This window comes from Lepus europaeus, chromosome 5 (genome assembly GCF_033115175.1).
Source record: "Lepus europaeus isolate LE1 chromosome 5, mLepTim1.pri, whole genome shotgun sequence".
In the NCBI taxonomy this organism is placed as follows: Eukaryota; Metazoa; Chordata; class Mammalia; order Lagomorpha; family Leporidae; genus Lepus; species Lepus europaeus.
Window position 1 is genome coordinate 62,572,943 of NC_084831.1, and position 22,925 is coordinate 62,595,867.

General features: G+C 40.5%; 1 protein-coding gene across 3 annotated transcripts in view; it reads right to left on the bottom strand.

Moving 5' to 3' along the window:
* Positions 1 to 22,089, bottom strand: part of ANKRD13C (ankyrin repeat domain 13C) — a 144,171-nt gene extending 122,082 nt beyond the window's left edge. For all 3 annotated transcript variants that reach the window (XM_062191537.1, XM_062191535.1, XM_062191534.1), the window contains exon 1: positions 21,474 to 22,089. In XM_062191537.1, the coding sequence (XP_062047521.1) occupies positions 21,474 to 21,921 (448 nt within the window). In that variant the 5' untranslated portion in view covers positions 21,922 to 22,089. The remainder of the gene's footprint in view (positions 1 to 21,473) is intronic.
* Between the last annotated feature and the right edge of the window lie 836 nt (positions 22,090 to 22,925).

Below are 22,925 nucleotides of genomic sequence, written 5' to 3' on the forward strand. Positions count from 1 at the left end.
GGCCCCTGCACCCGTGTGGGAGACCCAGAAGCTCCTGGCTCCTGGCTTCAGATGGGCGCAGCTCTGGCTATTGTGGCCAACTGGGGAGTGAACCAGTAGATGGAAGATCTCTCTCTCTCTCTCTCTCTCTCTCCTTTCTCTGTGTAACTCTTTCAAATAAATAAATAAATCTTTAAAAAAATTTTTTGTTCAGTAGTAATCTGTTTTTTACTTCTGTGTATGTAGGATTTTTCATTAATTTTATTTACTTTTTTAAAGATTAATTTTATTTATTTGAAAGAGTTACAGAGGTCTTACATCCATTGGTTCACTTTCCAAATGACCACAACAGCCAGAGCTGAGCTGAGCTGAAGCCAAGAACCAGGAGCTTCTTCCAGGTCTCCCATGTGGGTGCAGGGGCCCAAAGACTTAAGACATCTTCCACTACTTTCCCAGGTGCATTAGCAGGGAGCTGGATAGCTTGAGGAACAGCCAGGATGCCCATAAAGGATGCTGGCACTGCTGGCAGGGGCTTTAGCCCATTGCACCACAGCACCAGCCCCATGTCAGTAATTTCAAAATATCAACTGTTGATAATCTCCTTTTTTAAATTTTTCCCAGAATACATTATGAGCTCTATCTTTGGAATCACATTAAATTTTAGATAAAGAAAACTTCCTCTATGTCTTTGGATATTTTCTCTGATCCACTTGCTCTTAGGCTCTAGAAATATATATTATCCATAAAATAAAATTCTTCATTCTTTTCATTTTTCCTTTACAGTATTGCTTTCAAATGCATTTTCTATATCACTCATAGATTTTTCTATATTGTGAAGAGAGTGCATTTAATTTGGATCTTTTAAATGAAGTAACTACACTTAAAAAATTTATATAAACTTTTATTTAGGCCTATTTTCTTCACATCATCACACATTACAGTTTTAGAGAAGCAAATTTCTTTTACAAGTCACTGAAAAAAAATAGGGCAATTATTTCCTGAACTTTCCTTCTATTTTCTGTACTATTCTTAGTCGTTATCTTTATAACTATCTTTGGTAGTTATGTTCCTTCTCTTACAATAAATACTTTGGACAAATCCCCAAATAGACTTTTTCCTGTCTGCTTATCTATCCTGGAATGAAGATTTATCCAGGACTAGTACAGGAAAATGACCAGCAGACTGTCCTCAGTTTCTTCTCAACTGATTCAAGAGCATGAATAGCAAAAACTCCTTTAAATTCTGAAGCTAAGAGGACAAGCTCATCTTTATAGCACTTTGCCATGCAACTCTATTTTAATGCTTCAGACAAAACAAAGAGAATCATACAACTGGGAGAGTGAAGAGTTGTTGCATAGAAATCAAAGAAAACGCAATGGTATAAAACTTGTATTCTGAAAATCATAAAAAACATTATTGAAAGAATTTAAAAATATCTAAATAAAAGACAGCCCAAGTTCATGGATCAGATTAAATACTGTAAAAGTGATAATAGTTCCCAAATTGCTCTTAAAATTCATAGCAATCTCCATAAAAATGCAAACTAGCATTTTTGTAGAAATTAACTGACATACTGATCCTAAAATTCATATTAAAATTCAAGAGTCCCAGAATGTCCAAAACAATCATGAAGAGCAAGAACAAAGTTGGAAGACTTACATTTCCCAATTTCAATACTTACAGTAGTCAATACAGTATGCAGAGGCATAAGAAGAGACATATCAATGGATTAATTACAGCATATACAAACATTAATTCAAAACAGATAAAAGCTCAAATATAAGAATTAAAACTAGAAGGAAATAAAGGAATAAATCTTCATGATCATGCATTAGGCAATGGTTTCTTAGCTATGACACCAAAAGCATAGAAATGTAAGAAACAGCAAATTTGATTTTATCAAAATTGAAATGTTAGAGTATGCCGCCATCCCATATTTGAGTGTCAATTCATGTCCAGCTGCTCGGCCTCTGATCCAACGCCTTGCTAATGTGAGAGGCAGTAGAGGATGGCCCAAATACTTGGGTTTCTGCCACCCATGTAGAAAACTTGGATGGAGTTCTGGGATCCTGCTCCAGTCTGGCCCAGACTGAACTGTTGTAGCTATTTGGGGAGTGAACCAGCAGATGAAAGATCTCTCTCTCTCTCTCTCTCTTTCTCCTACTCTCATTGTCTCTTTCTTTCTGTGTTACTCAGCCTTTTAAATAAATAAAATAAATCTTCAAAAGAATTCAAATGTTTTGTTCTGCAAAGGACACCACAACAAAAGTGAAAAGACAGTCTGGAAGAAACTATTTTGCAAACCCTTTATTTCCTAAGTCTTATATCTAAAGAACTCTTACAACTCAATAACAAAAAGATAATCCAATTTATAAATGAGAAGGGATCTGAAAAGCCATTTCTCCAAAGAAGATATACAAAAAAAAAAAAAAATTACAAAAACATAAAAAGATGCTCAAAATAATGAACCATAAGGGGGAAAAAAACCACATTAAGGAGCCAATGTTTTGGCCTAGCAGTTAAAACACTGATTTAAGACCCATATTCCACATCAGAGTGCCTGCATTTGATCCCTGGCTCCAGCCTCCTGCTAAAGCAGACCCTGGAAGGCTGTAATTGTGACTCAAGTAGTTGGGTACTTGTCCCCTACATGGGAGGCTTGGACTGAGTTTCCAGCTCCAGCTTCAGCACCCCAAACCACCAGCTTGGAAGCCATCTGGCGGGTAAACTAGGAAAAATGGGAGCTCTCTGTCACTGTCTCTCTCTTAAATAAATAAATACAGTTGAGTTACAACTTTATACCCACTATGATGGGTACAACCTAAAAGACAGACAATAACATATCTTGGCAAGAAAGATAAATTAGAACTCTCAAACACTTTGTTGAGAAAGTAAAATAGTGCAGCCATTTTAGAAAATGGTTTGGCAGTTCCTCAAAAGGTTAACCACAGAGTTACCTTATTGTTGGGCATTGCCTAAAACCTCCATTACAATATGGCGCCTGGCGGATGTTCGAGGGGAGTGTCTGCGGCTGCTTCGGTTAAGCTATGTAAGATCAGACCACCGGCAGGGATAGGTCCGATTTAGTTCCGGACACGTGGACAGTGGTGCATGATCCCTATACTTTGCTTAAGATGCCCCTGTGCGTGGTCCACCAACGCCTGCATGACCTTTTTGCTGATTGACTCCCCTACTGCACATGTCTTTCGTAAGCTTTATAAGCCTGTACACTTCTTCAATAAAGTAGTTCCTGCTTTGACAGAACTCACGGGTGCTTGCGGTGTGTTTGACCCGTCGACATTACCTCTCCCATTCGCCTTGTCGGGGAGTGTCTGTACCGTCCCCTGCTGGTCAGGGGTCAGCCTCAGGCTTAAGACCCCAACACCTTATGACCCAGCTGTACGTATATACCCAAAAGAATGAAAACACAGCCACACAAAAACTTATATACAAATGTTTATAGCAGCATTATTCATAATAGCCAAAAGGTGGGAACAACCCAGATGTCCATTAATTGATGAATGCATAAATAAAATGTATGTCCATGCAATGGATTGTTATTCAGCCATAAAAGGAAATAAAGTACTGATACATGCTACAGCATGATTGAACCTTAAAAACACTGTGCTAAGTGAGAGAAGCCAGTCACAAAAGATCACATATTGTGTGATTCCAATTATATGAAATGTCCAGAATAGGCAAATCTATAGAGGTAAAGAATAGATTACTGGTGTTTAGGGCTGGAGAAAATGAGAGGACTAGAAGTTCTAAGTAAAGTGTATGGAGTTCTTTGGGGGATGATGAAAATACAGTCACCCCTTGGTATCTGTGAGGGATGGATTCCAGCAGCCCTTGCAGTACTGAAATCCATGAAGCTCAAGTCCCTGATATAAAATGGTATAGTGTTTGTATATAAGCACATACATTCTCCTGAATACTTCAAATCACCTAAAAATTACCTTATACAATATAAATATTATGCAAATAGTTGTTACATTGTATTGTTTAGGGAATAATGACAAGAAAAAAGAAGTATCTGCATGTTCAATAAAGACAGAACTTAGTTTCAATCCATAGATAAGGAGGAGGGTCAACTGTACTCTCAAACTGATTGCACTGATAGTTGTATGACTGTGAATATATTTTAAAACTGTCAAATTTTAGGGGGGCGGGGAAGCCATTGTAATCCATAAGCTGTACTTTGGAAATTTATATTCATTAAATAAAAGTTTAAAAAAAAAAAGAAAAAAAAAAACTGTCAAATTTTATACCTTAAATAGTTTATAATTTTATCAATTGGTAAATCTTAATTAAAATTATTTAATATTATCATAAATCATTAATTTATGATATATAAATTATATCTCAATAACACTGTTAAAAATAAAAGATAAGAGAAAATAGGGGTAGGTAAGATTGCTAGAACTATATAAAAAAATGTCTTCGGCCTGGCACTGCGGATCACTTGGCTAATCCTCTGTCTGTGGTGCCGGCACCCCGGATTCTACTCCTGGTTGGGGCGCCAGGTTCTGTCCCGGTTGCTCCTCTTCCAGTCCAGCTCTCTGCTGTGGCCCAGGAAGGCAGTGGAGGATGGCCCAAATGCTTGGGCCCTGCACCCGCATGGGAGACCAGGAGGAAGCACTTGGCTCCTGGCTTCGGATTGGTGCAGCGTGCCAGCTGCAGCGGCCATTTGGGGGGTGAACCAATGGAAAAGGAAGACCTTTCTCTCTGTCTCTCTCTTTCTCACTGTCTAACAATGCTTGTCAAAAAAAATTTCTTCGATGCTCATGACAATTTAAAAAGTATTGTGTTCTGTGCAAAGGCCTTTTTACTTGGGCCTCTTATTTTGCCTCAATAACTGACTCCCAGGTTAGTCTAGCTCTGAATTATATAACAAGCTTTCCTGTCCACATGTTTCTTTGGTGTTAACATCTCTACTTGAAATAAAGGACTAAAAATAGCTTTATTTTTTTCACTTTTATGAGTCCCAATGATGCCAATAAATGAAGGGAAAAAGAGGGAGCAGGCTTGATGTAAGGCACGAAGTCATTCCTGCCATCTTCTTCTCCACATTAGAAACTTTCTCCTCCTCTAAATCAGGGGTCAGCCCATAACATAAATAAAGTTTTATTGGAATACAGCCACATGCTGATCATCTGTGAACTGTTTATGGCTGCTCTTATGTAACAGATGTTATAGCCTGTAAGCTTAAAATATTTACTACTTTTCTCTTTAATTACATATTTGCACCCCATAATCAGTAGGAGTTTTACTTCATACTGTCTTGTCGTAAGGGCAGAATACCTGTCAGTCATTGAAATGATTTCTAAATATAATGACATCACATTACTATTATTAAAAATTTCTCTCATAATCTAGTTTATTTGATTCTAGAATCATTAATGTATTTTAATGCAAAGTCAGGTGAGGAGTTTGTGGGTTCTTTAATTCTCTTCCATCTTACCTAGATGTAAATCCATTAATTTTAATTTAATAAATATTTCCAGAGGATCACCATGTGCTAGGCATAGTGCTAGACACTCCAGTTAAAAATAATCCCTCCCCTTATGGAACTTAAATTCAACAAGGCATGTAAGAGAAAAATAAAATCATGTAAAATAAAAGGAGACAAAAATACAGTGTGTTAAGTGTTAAGAAAACTAATAAAAGGCTAAAATAGAAAATAATAGAGAGAAACACAATTTTTTGATACTTTAGTCTGGAGAATCTTTCTAAAGAGATAATTTTTTAAATGAGATCTAAAATCTAAGTTGAGAAATTAAAAGCAAGAAGAAAAGCATTGTAGAGAGGCCACAAAGAACTTGGCATGTTCAAGGAACTGAAAGAAAACAAGAATGGTCAGAACACAGAAAAAGGGAGAGATCTGTCCAAGATTAAACTGGAGAAGTAGGCAAGATCTGGATCACGCAGAGCTCTGTAACTCTAGAAAGAAATACAAACTTCTTTTTAAGTGAGAAAGGCATTCAAGAGTTTTCAGTAGGGAAGTAGCCTGACACAAATTACACTTAAGATCCTCCTGTTACCACATACAGAATGAATTAGAAGGTGACAAAAAAGGGAAATGGGTACGAATCTGGTGCAGTACTCAGGAAAAAGATAATAAAATTAGTTGGCCCCAAAGTGGTAGCAATACTGACAGAACAGACTGATTCAAAATAACTTCATAATTAGATGTATATGAGGAAGAGGAGGAGAAGGAAATAGACAAAGAATGATCCAAATGACTGGGGATTAAGCTATTGGATCTGTAAGTCATTTAAAAGAGTGGGTAGCCAGGAGGAAGGGGAGGAGCTAGAAAAAAATAACTCCATGTTGGACAACTTAATGTTGAAGAATCTTGAAATTTCCAACTGGAGATAAATACAAAATCTGGAACTCAAAAGAAAAGCCTAGGCTAGAGATATACATTTGACAGTAGAGACAGATAAACAACCAAGAATATGTTGGGTCTTAGTCCACCCGTACAAGGATGGACTGGGTCCGAGGAAAGGTAAGCGCGCCGCTCGCCCGTTCCCCAGCCTCCTGGTCCCGGAGACAATCAGACGCAGCGGGGAGCCAAGTCTAGCAAGGACTCAGTCACCTTTTGCATAATAGTACCTTTTATGACACAAAACTGTAGAGTCATTGGGGCAGGGCTAAGGACTAACCAATCACTTAAAAAATCACCTTATGGGGGGATTTCTATAGGACTAGCCCTATGTCTATACACTTGTTACTAGTTTTGTTACCTCCCTTGTTGTTGCGCAGCCAATTAGTTTTAGTGGTAAACAACTTTGGATTTCGTCCATCTTACTTTCTCTGGGCGCCATCTTACTTGGCTCCAGCTCGGGCGGGGGCACCCGGGCCGGGCCGGGCCTGGCCTGGCCAGGCTCATGCCCCACAAGAATATAAATTTCTGAATTTCCTCATTTGTACTAAACAGTAGAAGAAGTAATAATTGTTCTTGTTCCTTACTTCTATTTCAAGAGGAAAAAAAAGAGAGAGAGAGAGACGTACTTTGCCCTGAATGGCAAAGAAAATGAGAACATAAGGGAAGGGCCAACACCACTTGCTGCCAAGGAAAGTAGGGAGAACCAGGGAAGAAAGGGAAATTTTCTTTTCTTTTTTTTTTATTGTATAAATAGGGTTTGATACTATCTTTGGTTTCAGGCATCCACTGACAAGTTTTTGAAAGTATCCCTGAAGTAGGCAGGCATACAGGTTAAAACTGATTAGGTTAGTGAGCTAGAAGACCACACCTTCCCCACGCCCCTGTGTGACCTCATCCCCCTACTTGATACCTTCGCCACGCCCCTGTGTGACCTCATCCCTGGCCACACCTGGGTGCCAACCAGCCAATCAGGATAATTAACCACTCCCCTTTGGAAGTGGGTTAAAAGCCTGGGACACAGAGTGTCGGCCCCTTCTCTTCTTCCCTGGCTTCTTGCCAGGAGAGCCTGGCTGTAGCCCAGCGCCTCCAGGGCACATGGCCTTTGGCCCATGTGCTCTAGGCTTCCTGGCCTAGATGCTCATCCACATGGCTGGTTCCTGGTGCTCAGTATGAACCCCTATTCACCTCTCTCTCTTAATAAAGCTCTCACTCTCCTATGCATCTTTCTCACTAAATAAAAGCTTACGTTTTAAGTTTTAAAAGTACGTTTTAAGTACCATGCTGCCTCGTTTATCTGTGCCGGTATATAGAATTCTTCTCTAAATATTAGGCAAGAACATTTGTGGGCTTACTAATATTGGGGATTTATTAGTAAGCACATGGAGAAATCGTATGGCACCCCAAATTCCGGTAGTATATGTGGCACCCCAGATAGCACTTCTGGGGAACTTTAATGGGCCACATTTTAGTGTAAATTTTAAGGGGTCATGTCCGATTTCATCCCCAGCAGTAAGGGACACGAGGGGACTACTATACTTTTAACCATTTTAAAGCATATGACCATAATACCTATTCAAAAATTAAATTGATAGTCTACCAGAGGCTAGGCCAGGTACACAGGTCAATAAAACACAGTGCTTATGGCTCTAAGATAATTACTCATCGGTTTCTTAAACCCCTCAGGAACATTAAAAATAAAGATAGACAGACACAGACATAAAAACGTAAGCACCTATTCAAGTTACATGTTAATTTTCCATTACAAGTTCAAATTATTAATCTCATTATCAAAAGACTTATGAACTAGAAATTACTAAATTCAACAATCCAAGACCACTTATTTTACAGGGAATAAAATCAGAAGTATCTACTACAAAGATACCAAAACCTATGCTCAAAGTCCATATTTTAAATGCAAAATAAAAATCAATGTCATTATCATCACCTAGCTAAATTTACTTCAACAAACAAGCATATCAGAAAACTATGTACTCTAGTGTGCTAGTTACCTTCATCCAGTAACCCTTCAATTTTCTATGAGGGTACTTTAAAAGCTCTTAGAAAATGGAATCAAACTATACATGTATTGATCTCAAGGGAGAAAAATCAGGGTCTCCAAGCCTCTGCATCTTACTAACACTAAGGACTGGTCCTGAAGGTGCCAGTTCATGGCCTTATCACCATGCCTTGGAAATAAGAGAATATCGAGGACTTTCTGTTCATAGCCAGGCAAAAGGATACTAAGTCTATCAAAAATCAAGAAAAATAAGGATAATGTGAAGTTTAAAGTTCAACGCAGTAGATACCTTTATACGTTGCTCAACACAAACAGAAGAAACTGAAGCAGTCACTGCCCTCAGGTCTGACAGTGGATGAGCTAAAATGAACCAGATATACCAATCTGAACTATATTTTTAAAAATTCTAATTAAATGTAAATGTTTATTATGGTGCAAAAAAATTGAAATCCAATCATAGGAGTGTCTTCAAAAAGTTCCTGGAAAATGAACATTATGAAAAAACTATGAATAGATTTCAAAATGTTTTGCATCAAAATAAACATCTTTCAATTCCATTTTCCATGAACTTTCTTTTTTATTTCTTATTTAATGAATGCATTTTCCATAGATACAACTTTAGGAATATAGTGGTTCTTTTCCCCCACCCCCTCCCCCAGCTCCCATTCCACCACCCTCTCCCTCTCCCATCTGCTTCATCATTATGGTTCATTTTTAGTGTGACTTTAGATACATACAGAGGACCAACTCCATGCTAATCATAGACTTCAACCATGAACTTTCTGAAGTACCCTTTTTTATTTTATTTTATTTTATTTTAATTTTGACAGAGTTAGACAGTGAGAGAGAGAGAGACAGAGAGAAAGGTCTTCCTTCCGTTGGTTCACCCCCACAAATGGCCGCTATAGCTGGAGCTACGCTGATCCAAAGCCAGGAGCCAGGTATTTCTTCCTGGTCTCCGACGCGGGTGCAGGCACCCAAGCACTTGGGCCGTCCTCCACTGCCTTTCCAGGCAATAGCAGAGAGCTAGACTGGAAGAGGAGCAACAGGGACTAGAACCCGGTGCCCATATGGGATGCCGGTACCGCAGGCAGAAGATTAACCAAGTGAGCATCTTCAACCTGCTGCTGCCTTAGCTAATTTGCATTTTCTATTTTGTCAATCTACTTCATAGGCTCCCTTATTACACAAAAGACACCAAAACCCTAAAGTAGCCTTTGATTTCAATTTTTCAAAGTATGGTTTTCAAGTTTGAAATCAAATGCCTTTGTTCTAACAAGGTAAACAAAACAATTGTTTTGCAAAACGAGTGAATAACATTCTAGCAACATTAAGACCACCTAGCTTAAACTAAGCAAAAACTCAACTGAATGGCTGGCTTGATGTGTATGTATTAAATGTGCCAGGCACTATGTACTTCATATGTTTTATCTAATTTAAGTCACTCAATAACCCTGAAACAAATATTATTCCTATTTCACAGGTAAGAAAATTAAAGCCGGGCCGGTGCTGTGGTGTAAGTGGGCTAAGCCTCTGCCTGTGGTGCAGAATTCCATATGGATGCTAACTGGAGTCTTGGTTGCTCCACTTCTGACCAGCTCTCAGCCATGGCCTGGGAAAGCAGTACAAGATGGCCCAAGTCCTTGGACCCCTGCACCTGAGTGGGAGATCTGGAAGAATCTCCTGGCTCCTGGTTTTGGATCAGTCCAGCTCCAGCCACTGCAACCATCTGGAAAGTGAACCAACAGATGGAAGACCTTTCTCTCTGTCTCTCTCTCTCTCTGCAACTCTACCTCTCAAAAATAAATAAATAAAATCTTAAAAAAAATTTATTTTGATGCAAAAAAAATTTTTTTAAATTAAAACCAATATTTGTTATTTTCCAAAGTTGTGCATTTGGAGAGTGAAAGAGTCATGACTTTAAAATCCATATTCTGGAGAGAGGGGATGTGGTATACTGGGTTAAGCCTCCACCTGGGATGCCAATTTAAGTCCCCATTACTCTGTTAATACATCTGGGAAACAGCAGATAATGGCTCAAGTGCTTGGGACCCTGCCATCCACATGGGAGACTGGATGGAATTAAAAGCTCCTGACTTTGGGCTACAGCCCCAGCTGTTGTGAGTATTTGGGGACTGAACTGATAGACGGAAAACATCTCTCTCTCTCTCTCTCTCTCTCTCTCATTGCCACGCTGCCTTTCAATAAATGAAAATTAATAAATTTTAAAAATAAAATAATATTCTTTTTATACCAATAGTTTTCAAATTTTTTTGTTTTAGGATCCCTTTATATGCCAAAAAATTCTTTGAGATATCAGAACCTTTTATATGGATGTATCTATTGATAATGGGCATATTAGAAATTAACATTTTTATCTAATTTAAAATACAATCAGTCCATTATGTATTAATATAAAAATTTGGATTAAAAAATTAAGTACTTTTTCCAAATGAGTGACAAGAGTAGGACTATTTTTAATTCTTTAATTAAAAATAAAAATATTTCCTTAATATCTGGCTTAATAGAATTCAGCTGAATTTTTACATTTCTGAATTTTGTGAGGCATAAAATGTTTTCATTTGAAAGAAAATCCAGGCTCACCCAGATTCACAGTTTACAGAAATATGAACATTTTAATAGGCTTTTCAGATAGTTAAGGGTATTGTTTGGTACCACACCAAAACTCAGTTAAGTGGTCACTTCTTAAAAGTTAGTTACAGGCCGGCGCCGTGGCTCAACAGGCTAATCCTCTGCCTTGCGGCGCCGGCACACCGGGTTCTAGTCCCGGTTGGGGCGCCACAATGTGAATTCTAAAATCATACTAAGAAGTTTTTTGCACTGTGCTACTCTGAAATACATTTGTCTCTCTTGGGCTTTGAATGGATCTTTTACTGATACATGATTATATAACATCATGCAATGAACATCTAAAAATACGGAAATCTTCCAAATACTGATACATTTCACCACACAATATAAAAAATTAAATTTGGGGCCGGCGCCGCGGCTCACTAGGCTAATCCTCCGCCTTGCGGCGCCGGCACACCGGGTTCTAGTCCCGGTCGGGGCACCGATCCTGTCCCGGTTCCCCCTCTTCTAGGCCAGCTCTCTGCTGTGGCCAGGGAGTACAGTGGAGGATGGCCCAAGTCCTTGGGCCCTGCACCTCATGGGAGACCAGGAGAAGCACCTGGCTCCTGCTATCGGAACAGTGTGGTGCGCCAGCCGCAGCGCGCCTACCGCGGCGGCCATTGGAGGGTGAACCAACGGCAAAAGGAAGACCTTTCTCTCTGTCTCTCACTGTCCACTCTGCCTGTCAAAAAAAAAAAAAAATTAAATTTGGTAATATCACTTTCAATCTGATTATAACAGTCATAATGGGAACTTGTCAAACAGAGTGGTAGAGACAAGTTCTCCAAAATCCTAATTTTCACCTGAAATCCTGAATTTTTTCAAAGCAACAAATACTGTCAGTTGTTGTTCTTAAGGTCACAGGTTCATTTCATTCATTTTCCAGAAAATGTCCGCCAAATATTCAAATTGTAATAACTATTTTGTCTCTAAACTGTTCTTTCAAATAAAAACTGTGTTCCATGAAAAAAGTGTCTACTCGATTTCCAATTCTAACATTTTTGGTTTATTTGTCCTTCGGTACCAGAGGAGTATCATGTACAATCCCCATCATGTATACCAAAAAAAGCACTCAAGATTAAAGATTTAATAAAATTCACCATTTATCACTATTAGCTTCACCAAAACCATTAAATGAAACTGACACAGTTTGATGCCTTCCTGCTAAAGGGTTGACATTTACACATCTCTGCTTTTGGATCAGCAGTGAAAATATCAGTGTAGTGAAAAAAAGCAAAGAGTGGTTTGCTATTACTATAAAAATAGTTTTGACTTCACATGCTTTAATTATACAGCAAAGACTATACCTCCAGGTATAGTCTATAAACACCTTCAGGTCCCATCCAACAAAGCAATAGAAAAGGAAAATTACTATATTATCCCTAAAAATAGCACTATACTACTAAAACTTACACACACACTCTCTTACATCCAATCTATCAATTCTTATCAGCTCTGTCATCTCATCTCATCACTTCCAGTTACTCCTACTCATTATAACAGCTTGTTTCACTGACCTTTGACCATTCTGCTTCATATATATAGTCAGAGTGAGCCTTTAAAAAGTGATGGTGTCACTCCTCTGCCCAAAACTCTTCAACCACTTCCCACATTGCTCAGAGTAAAAGCCAAAATCCTTAACAATGGTCACACAACTGTATGCGTTTACACCCCCAGCTACTCTCAAATCTCCCATCTCCTACCATCTGCCTTTGCTCACTTGGTTCCAATCACACTGGTCTTCTTCCTATGCTTTGGCAGTATCTTTGCATTGGTTATTTTCTGCTGAAACTCCCTAATTTTCTACTGCCAAGCAATTAGGTAACTGCTTGGAATTCTTTTACTTCATTAATATCTTTCCTGCCCATGACTTCAATGAAATAATTACTATGTCGCATACTCCCAGTGCTGTCTTCTTCACCCTTCCTTATTTTACTCTACCATACTTATTTTCAGGCATATCATATATCTAGTAGTTTATCTGATGTCTGTTTCTCCAGCAGAATATAAGCTCCAGGAAGGAGCTTATATTATATGTCTATCGCATATCAGAAGCTCTGTCTACATCTATAGAATGAATGGACACAGAAAAAAGAAATAATAAAGAACCAAAAGACACTAACAAAATCTGTTTTAGCCTCCAAAAAATATTTCATACCAGGACAATGTAGGTCTCCACATGACTCCATGAAAACCAACCAAGGACATGCATGCATAAGAGAATGTATACCACAGCACAGGTGGTTTTACAGAGTTCAGTACAATGCTGAGAAAGAGAAAGCAGACACTAACCACCTGACAGATATTTGTAGCCAAGAATCCAAATAAACTAATTTGAGCTACACCAGTATAACACTAGAGGTGACTTTCTGGAGATTCAGTTGAACCTAAATCTTTAATAGACTGACAGGAATATGAATCCAAGCTTGAGACAAAAACATCAAATGAAGGGCTATCTAAAATGTAAACATGAGAGAGGCTTCTGTTGGAAGATACTTAACACCAAATGTGAGAAGAGATATGGATATTAATTGGTCTTTCTATTGTATGAGCCATCAGATTAAAATATTTTGAAGTCCCTTCTCCCATCTAAGAATGTAATGCCCTAAGAGGCAGTGTTATATCTACTTACTTCGTAAGTTAAGTAAATAGCATCATTAAAAAGTTAGTAGTTAGTAGGGGGGATGGGAGAGGCAGCATTGTGGCATACCTGGTAAAGCCACTACCTACACACCAGCATCCTATATGGGTGCCGGTTTGTATTCAGGCTGCACCACTTCCTATTCAGCTCTCTTTTAATTGCCTGGGTAAATCAGCGGAGAACAGCCTGAGTGTCTGAGACCCTGACACCCATGTGGGAGACCCATATGAAGCTTCCAGTTCCTGGCTTCGGTTTGGCCCAGTCCTGACAGCTGTGGCCATCTGGGGAGTAAATCAGCAGATGGAAGACCTTTCTCTTTCTCCCCCTCTCTGTAACTCTGACTTTCAAATAAATAAATAAATCTCTAAAAAAAAAAAGTAGGGAAGCATGGTCTCAAACTTGGTCTGATTCAAACATACAGATGGCATTCTAGTTTTGCAGATAATCTCTGAGATTTCAACAACAGTAACAAACAAACAAAAAAGCTCTAGAATGGATGAAATTGGACTGTTACACAGTTAAAATTTATACATACTTGAGGTTAAGTGAGCAGCCTATTCGTTATACCAACCACATCTCACCTCCAAGTATCTGGGTTCAATGCCAGATTCTGGTTCCTGACTCCAGCTTCCTGCTAATGCAGATCCTGAGAGGCAGTGATGATGTCTCAAATGGTTGGATTCCTGCTACCTGTATGGGAGACCTGGACTGGTGTTCCCAACTCCCAGCTTCAGCACCACGCCCCATCACCAGTCAATGTACACATCCAAGGAGTGAACCAGAGAATGGGAGCTCTATCATGCCATTTTTTTTAAAGATTTTATTTAATTATTTGACAGGCAGAGCTACAGAGAGAGAGAGAGAGAGAGAGAGAGAGAGAGAAAGGTCTTCTATCCGTTAGCTTACTCCCCAAATGGCTGCAACGGCCGGAGCTGCGCTGATCTGAAGCCAGGAGCCAGGAGCCTCCTCCTGGTCTCCCACATAGATGCAAGGGCCCAAACACCCAGGCCATCCTTCACTGTCCTCCCAGGCTACAGCAGAGAGCCAGACCAGAAGAGGAGCAAGTGGGACCAGAACCAGTGCCCACATGGGATGCAGGTGCCACAGGCGGAGAATTAACCTAGAGCACCACGGCACCGGCCCCTATTTTTATTTTTTAAGGTTTATTTATTTATTTGAAAGGCAGAGGTACACAGAAAGGAGAAAGAGAGTGAGAGATCTTCCATCTGCTGGTTCACTCCCCAATTGACCACAATGGCAGGGAGAGGACAGGCTGAAGCCAAGAGCCAGGAGCTTCTTCTGGGTAGGCACAGGAGCCCAAACACTTGGGTCATCTCCTGCTGTCCCAGGTATAATAGCAGGGAGCTGAATCAGAAGTGGAGCAGCTGGGACTTGAACTGGCACCTATATGGGATGAAGGCACTGCAGGGGGAGGCTTAACCTTCTATGCCACAGTGCCGGGCCCTATCTTGCCATCTTTCTGCTTCTCAAATTAATTTTTAAAAAATAATGCTTTATCTTTGCCCACTCCCATTTTCTATATTTAAGTCTTGCTCTAAAACTGATCTCTGGGGGCCGGCGCTGTGGCACAGCATGTTAACGCCATGGCCTGAAGCGCTGGCATCCCATATGGGCGCCGGTTCCAGTCCCGGCTGCTCCCTTCCCATCCAGCTCTCTGCTATGGCCTGGGAAAGCAGTAGAAGATGGCCCAAGCCCTTGGGCCCCTGCACCTGCATGAGAGACCTGAAAGAAGCTCCTGGCTACTGGCTTCAGATCAGCACAGCTCTGGCCGTTGCAGCCAATTGGGGATGAACCATCGGATGGAAGACCGCTCTCTATCTCTCCTTCTCTCTCTAAGTCTTTCAAATAAATAAATACAATTTTTTAAAAAATAAAAATAAATAAATGAAACTGATCTCTGATCTCTCCCTCAAGGAAATAAATGATACAAGAACAAGCACATATTTTCTAGAACCCCAAACAACAGGACAATTAGATTTTATTCTACATCAAAATAGATTTCTATGACTTAAGAATGATATTAACTCATACTACCTAGAACTCAGTTCTTCAATGAATTCTCCTCTCCTAAAAGATGAACAGGATCGGGGCCATCATTGTGGAACAGCAGGTAAAGCCATCTCCTGCAGTGCTAGCATCCCATTTACCTACTGATTTATGGCCCAGGTGCTCCACTTCTGATAGCTTCCTGCTAATGGCCTAGGAAAAGCAGCAGAAGATGGTCCAAGTACTCATGACACCAAGTGAGAGAACCAGATGAAACTCTTGGCTCCTGGCTTTGGCCTGGCTCAGTCCTGGTCATTGCAGCCACTCAGGGAGTGAACCAGCAAATAGAGGACCTCTTTCAGTCTCTCCCTCTCTGTCTATAACTCTTCCAAATAAATAAATAAATCTTAAAAAAAAAAAAAAAAAAAGGTGAGCAGGATCAAATATTCCCAAAAAGTGAGCACTTCTTGTTGTCTTTTAGTATCAAAATTAGGTCAAAATTCCTACTGCTAATGCAGCTCAAAGTTAGAGAGGGGAAAAAAGGATCATCTCTCCTTCTATGAGGTTGCTCTGCAGATGTGTTCACATCACAATATTTAAGTGCAGGGTCAAATTCTATAGTACTAACAGCAATGCCATCAGGAAATACAGCCAGTTAACCCAAACACAGTCCTTCTCTGTTGGGGATTCACATGCAGAAGAAAAGGGAAGTTATATTCATCTAATCATCAAGACCAAGTGAATCCCCTCATAAACCAATGGAGTCACAGATTTTACCACCAAATCACAATCACATCCACAGAAGGTGTATAACACACTTTAATGGATTATCTTGAGATTCCAGCACCATTTTTTTTTCACTTGAATCATTCTTTTGCATTACCCATCATGAAAATTTTAGTGACACAGAGAAAACATCAAAGGAAAGAAAAAGGATTTGTATGGAATAAACAAACCACATGACCACTAAAAAGATGTTCCTATTTTCTCAATCCTCAAATGAACATTTTTAATTTTTCTGAAATTAAGATTTTTAAAATCTCAGTATAAAGAAATCTGCCAGCCACTAGGCAGAGATATTACACATATTAACCTTTTCATTATCACTTCATTTAGTTGCATTTGCCAGTAATGCTGCCAATTAAAATTTTAACAAATTTGAAATCTCTAATCATTGTGTCAAACAGCTCCATGAAGACATTACAACTCAGTAAAATAAAAATTAACCGTATATAGAGAAGATGGCTTGTCACATGCCAAGCAATGTAATTAAAGACAGTAGAAACAGCCAAATTTCTCAGAATAGATCAGAAATTTTTCACATCTAGGAAATATTGGTTTCACCAATTCATATATCCACAGCTTTCATCACTCTGGCACCTAAAAGCTTCTAATGTCCAAGAGAAGCTGCTTAACTTCTCAAGGATATTTAACTTAAAGGAAAAAATAAAATTACAAGGTTAACAGGAAATGCAGTCAAAACCAAAAAAGTCTTCTACGGGTTTCATATCATTCTCAATTCTACAAGTATTGAAGAAAATCATTATCATTTATTTAAAAAAAATGGCATATCAAAAGGGTGCTTTGCCAAATTATCAATGACGAAAAGTGATTAAGAAAAATCATCATATTCTGAATGTGAAAAATGACTTAGACTCAAAACTTTTACACTCAAGAAAAAGTAGTATACAACTAATGCTATACTAAAAATATAAAGTTTAATAATTCTGTGTACTTTTAATGTAGTACTTCTTTTCTCTACCTCCCTGAGCCACAAAGCTATTACTAAACAATCATTTGGCATATCTGAACACTGTATATGCATGATATTATGGCTATTACTATATTTAACTTATCTTTCAACAGAGTAGGTTGGAATCAGAATACAGTATTTCTCAAAATAAATGATAGTTCATAGCTCAAGAAAAGTAATTTCTACTCAACATTTTATCACAAAAGAAAAATCTCTATTTTTACTCCTATTCCATGTAAGTCAATAATTTACAAACATACACACATACCCCAAATCAAGTTTATCAGAGATTAGTGAAAACTGAAAGAGCTAATAATGAACTAACAACCAAATTAGAATTCAACAATCTCAGCAGGTGCCGTGGCTCAACAGGCTAATCCTCCACCTAGCGGCGCCGGCACACCAGGTTCTAGTCCCGGTCAGGGCGCCGGATTCTGTCCCAGTTGCCCCTCTTCCAGGCCAGCTCTCTGCTATGGCCCGGGAGGGCAGTGGAGGATGGCCCAAGTGCTTGGACCCTGCACCCCATGGGAGACCAGGATAAGCACCTGGCTCCTGCCTTTGGATCAGCGCGGTGCACCAGCTGCAGCGGCCATTGGAGGGTGAACCAACAGCAAAGGAAGGACCTTTCTCTCTGTCTCTCTCACTGTCCACTCTGCCTGTCCAAAAAAAAAAAAAAAAAAAAGAATTCAACAATCTCTCCAGCTAAAACAAAGGATCAAAACTAACAAAAGAAAATCTAATAAATGTAAGGTCCTGGGGCCAGCGCTGTATAGCGGGTAAAGCTGCAGCCTGAAGTGCTGGCATCCCATATGGGTGCTGGTTCAAGTCCCGGCTGCTCCACTTCTGATCCAGCTCTCTGCTGTGGCCTGGGAAGATGGTTCAAGTCTCTGGGCCCCTGCACCCACGTGGGAGACCCAGAGGAACCTCCTGACTCCTGGCTTTGGATCTGCAGCTCCAGCCATTGCAGCCAATGGAGGAGTGAACCAGCACATGGAAGACCTCTCTCTCTGCCTCTCCATCTCTCTCTGTGTAACTCTGACTTTCAAGTAAATAAATAAATATTTTTTTAAAAAAAGTAAGGTCCTATGTTGAGGTGAAAAAATAAATGTAAGAAGGGATAGAGTAGGCAAGCAGATCTCTTACCAAAAAAATTTAAAAATTCACATTCTCATGACTGTATAACTGTATGATGCTTTAGAGTAATACAGTCACATTGTCATTGCTTATGAGGCTACTATAGCTCCATTACTAAGGCTAGTTCCAGGTACCATCCTCAAAGTGAAGAATTAACAAACTTGAGCCATACTAAAAGAAGATGATGATGATTTTATACTTATTTAACACACCCATATAACCACATCACATGAGGATTGGATATAGAAATTAGGAATATTTAACATAAATAGAAACAGAATGTGATAGTTCTTGTCAAATTTCTAAAGAGGGCTATCATGTGGACAAAGTAGCTCATTTACTTTTGCCATTACATAACTAAGACATTAACAAACAAGAGTAAAAGATTTGAGTTCTACAGAGAAACCACGAGAGCTGTCCAAAGGCAGAACCTCTCTACAAGGCTTCTCTAAGTACTAAATGAGGAAAATACATACTGATGAACTTTGCTATTGCTTGCAACATACACAGTGTAAGAATTTAGTTCCCTGCAATACAGTAAGTCCACATCAACAAACTATTAGTTCCATTCCTAACTTTGCAACTTATACATAAGTACCGTTTCCTTCCCTCTCTAGACTTCACTTTTCTCATCTTTAAAATGAGGATAAAACTATCTGCTCTGCAAAGCTGTTGTGAGGATTCTATGTAGGTAAATACTTATCATAATCTGACATGTTCAAAAAATTATATCTATAATAATTATCATCATTATCTTCATCACCATCAAGTGCCGGATGGAATCCCTATGATGGATATAAAACAAGGTGATATGCGGTATAATTACACAATCATTAAGCATCTATGAGTGGATGGTTCTGCTATGTACCCATCATGCTGTAACAATCCAAATATAATCTACAGCTTGTTTTCATTTGGATCATTTTAAGAATCATTTATTATTTGTAATTTGTAAGGGAAAATATCCTAAACTCTGAATAAAGCATCCAAGTTAGTAAAATATCAAAAATAATAATGTAATGCTGTAATGAGGAAATTACTAAGCTAAAGGGGGGAAAAAGAACTAAAACAAGAGCACATTAAAAAAGAAGCTAGTCTTCCTAAAAGACTTCACTTGCAGGAGATAACAATGTATATTGCAGGGGGAAAAAACAATTACATTTTCCACAGGTATGTAAACCACTGGTTACATATAATAACAATATAAGGGTCAGCTAAAAGCAACATAAATATTTCACATAAAAAGTGATTTTTAGTGGGCTAAGGACCAGAGTGTAAGGGTATATAGGATTCTTATTACTTTGAACTTTAACAACTGTACTTGTAAATGTTGGTTAAAAGAGTCCAAAAATCCTACAATTCTGTACCTTCTGTGATATTCAACCATGTCTTCTTTTATAGGGAATTAACTCCCAAAAGGATCCTTTTTATCTGTTTTCAGAGATATTTTCAGGTAGTGTAACTCTACGTTAGAAGCATCAGTCACAAGGTAAGACATGCAGCTACTACGCAGACCAAATTTGAAAAGCTTCCTAGTAACCGACTAATAAACCAAGGCTACAATCCACCTCCTATGAACAGCTTACTGTTCCCCACAGGGTTAGAATATATTACCATCAACAAACAACATTAAGTTTGTCACAATAGCAAAATAATGAAATAAATCAAATGTAGGAATAAAAGCTGGGCACTGTTTTAAGGATCTTGTAACTTAAAGTTTGATTTACACTAAACTATAGGCACGGACATTAGTTTCGACTACAATATCATAAATTCAGAAAATAAGTGCAGACAATTATACACCGCAAATAGAAACCTCACACTTTCTAAGGCTCACTTTTTTGTCCTAATTTTAGATAAGAAGCCTAGAATCCAACAGAATTAAGGGAGTTTTTTCCACAGGCAAGCATTTCATTAATGTGCCACATCAATTTAGCCCAAGGTTGAGTGTATCCTAACTGAATGTATACAATAACAGCCATGTTAAGTTAAAAGCAGACCTAGCAACAATATTTGCCAATTACCCACTTTCAAATGGTCTGTCAAATGTTGAAAAAGTACCAGTATTTACATCAGTGCTCATGAATAAAGATAATGTTGCTTAAAAGCCAACTCAATTTCATCAGTTTTCACAACTAAACAAACAAAAAATTCAGCTGACAAGATAAGGAATAAAAATATAGCCTTTCATTAACAAATATACTGTAATTTCTCACATAGGGCATGATGAAGTTACTATTAAGAACCACAGTACTATTTTTAGTCACAGCCATCAAGATGAGCTATTACTACTAGCAATTATATAGGTAAAATAAGGAAACTAATTTTTTTTTAAAATTAGCTCCTGAGAAGTCACTGTAATTACTGCAGGTATCAAATGCGAACGAATTCCTACTGTGTGGTTTTCACAAACCCGAGAGCAGACAAAAAAGAAACAGAAAATCTAATGGCAGGTGGAAATCACAGCCAGTTGCAACCAAGCTGGGATCTGTACCTGGGTCATGCAGGGAGGTGGGTGGGCAATTTATGTGTTCAAAAGTAAAGATCCCAAGGTGGAGCAGGGAGAAGTTTAAAGAAAAAAAAAAAAAATCGTTCCATAAACACAGGAAGAAGAGCAGCCCGGACCAGAGGCAATCAGATTTCTCAGTCAAAAATGAGCACATCGAAGGCCTGTCTCAAAGATAAACAAAACTGCTTCTCACAGGAAACTTTGAAGTGGGCAAGAAGGAAACATTCCTTTGCACCCACAGGAACCGAGCCCCTGACCACTGGCATGCTATTCCTGAATGGCCATGATTTACGGGCATCTGGCCCGGGCTATGGGCAAGGGGGAGAATGAAGGCACTCCCGGAGGGGGGCCTGGGATTTCACAGGCCCGGGGCAGGCGCACCCTGGGCTCGGGGAAGGAGAGGCTCCTCACCGTGATTATCTTTCTGCCCGATATTGTGTGTGCGGATGAGCGAGGACAGTCTCCTCACGTCCCCCTTGAAGACGCACTCGTGCACCGGGTAGTGCGCGGGGCAAGCGCCTCCGTCGGCGACGACAGCGACCGGGTTGGTGCCGGCCACAAGGGCCGGGGACTGGGAGGTGGTAGTCACGGAGGAATTGTGCGACGGCAGAGTCGGGGCGCCGGGGGGATTGCAGGAGGCCGGGGCTGCCTTCAGCTGTAGCCGGTGGTGATGGTTACTGAAAATCTTATGACAGCCTTTGCCGCCTTTGCCGCCGCCGCCGCCCGTGCCAAGCCTGCCTCCGGTGAAGGTGCCGCCGAGGGCAGCCGCCGCTTCCTCATCCCCGGGCTCCAGCAGGTCCCCCTCTTCTTTGCTGGGCTTGTGGTCCCGCCGCAGTGAGCGGATCTTCTCCCCGGTCATCGCCGCCGCCGGGCGCAGGGCGGGGATCCGGGAGGCTCACCGCGGGCGACGGAGCTGGCGCAGCGGCGGCACGAGGCGATTAGAGCGGCGGCCGGGAGCCTCCAGCGCAGCATGAACTCCCAGAGCGCGCCCGAGCCCGGGACAAACGCATCTCCCGGAGAAAGAAGCGCCGGCTCCCGCCTAGGCACCGTGGGGCCCGCGCTCGCTTGGGGGAGCTAGAGCTCAGCCGGCCTCGACCCTGGAATCCCAATCCCCGCCGCCGCCTCACACCGAAGAGCAGGGCACGGCCATCTTCCCCTGGCTTCTCTCGTGAGAGCTCCCCGGAAGAGGGCGGAAACACCGCGATAAGTGAGCTGTCCCGCTCCCTCCCTCGCACCTTCTATTCCCAGGCAGCCTCTGGGCGCCGGCGCTTCCCGGCGCTTCCGCCCCCGTGGCTGGAGTTCCAGAGCCAGAAGCCCCGGGCCTTGCTGCCTCGCGGGCCGCGCTTCTTTGTGGGCAGTAGGAAACCTCGGCCTACGCTGGAAACGCTTCCGCGCACGCTATAAACAATGACTTCCACCCTGCGACCTCGGAGCCTCCCGCAGAGGAGTGCAGGATGACGCCGGTGCTCGCAGGATGTGATGTCACTGGGGTGCACAGGACACTCATTCAATAAACATGGACTGGGCATCTACGTCCTGCCATACCCTGAGCGCCTAGATTTATAAGACGCCACGCCTGACTCCCAGGAGCACTGTAGAGGAGGGAAAAGTTCACTGGGTGCAATATATTGTGCATTGTTTGGTGCAGCAATTGAAGCCGACGCGCGCAGGGGGGTTACACACACAGACACAGACAAGGAGAGGAAGAAGGCTAGTGTTGAGGTGTCAAAAAACTTCATCCTAGAGAGAGTCTAGGGCTGACTTTGAAAAATTAATGGTCCATTAAGCAGACAGGAAGAGAGAAGGCTACAAAGATATGTCCTAGAGATGGATGAATTTGGGGCAGATGTCAGTTGAAGTATG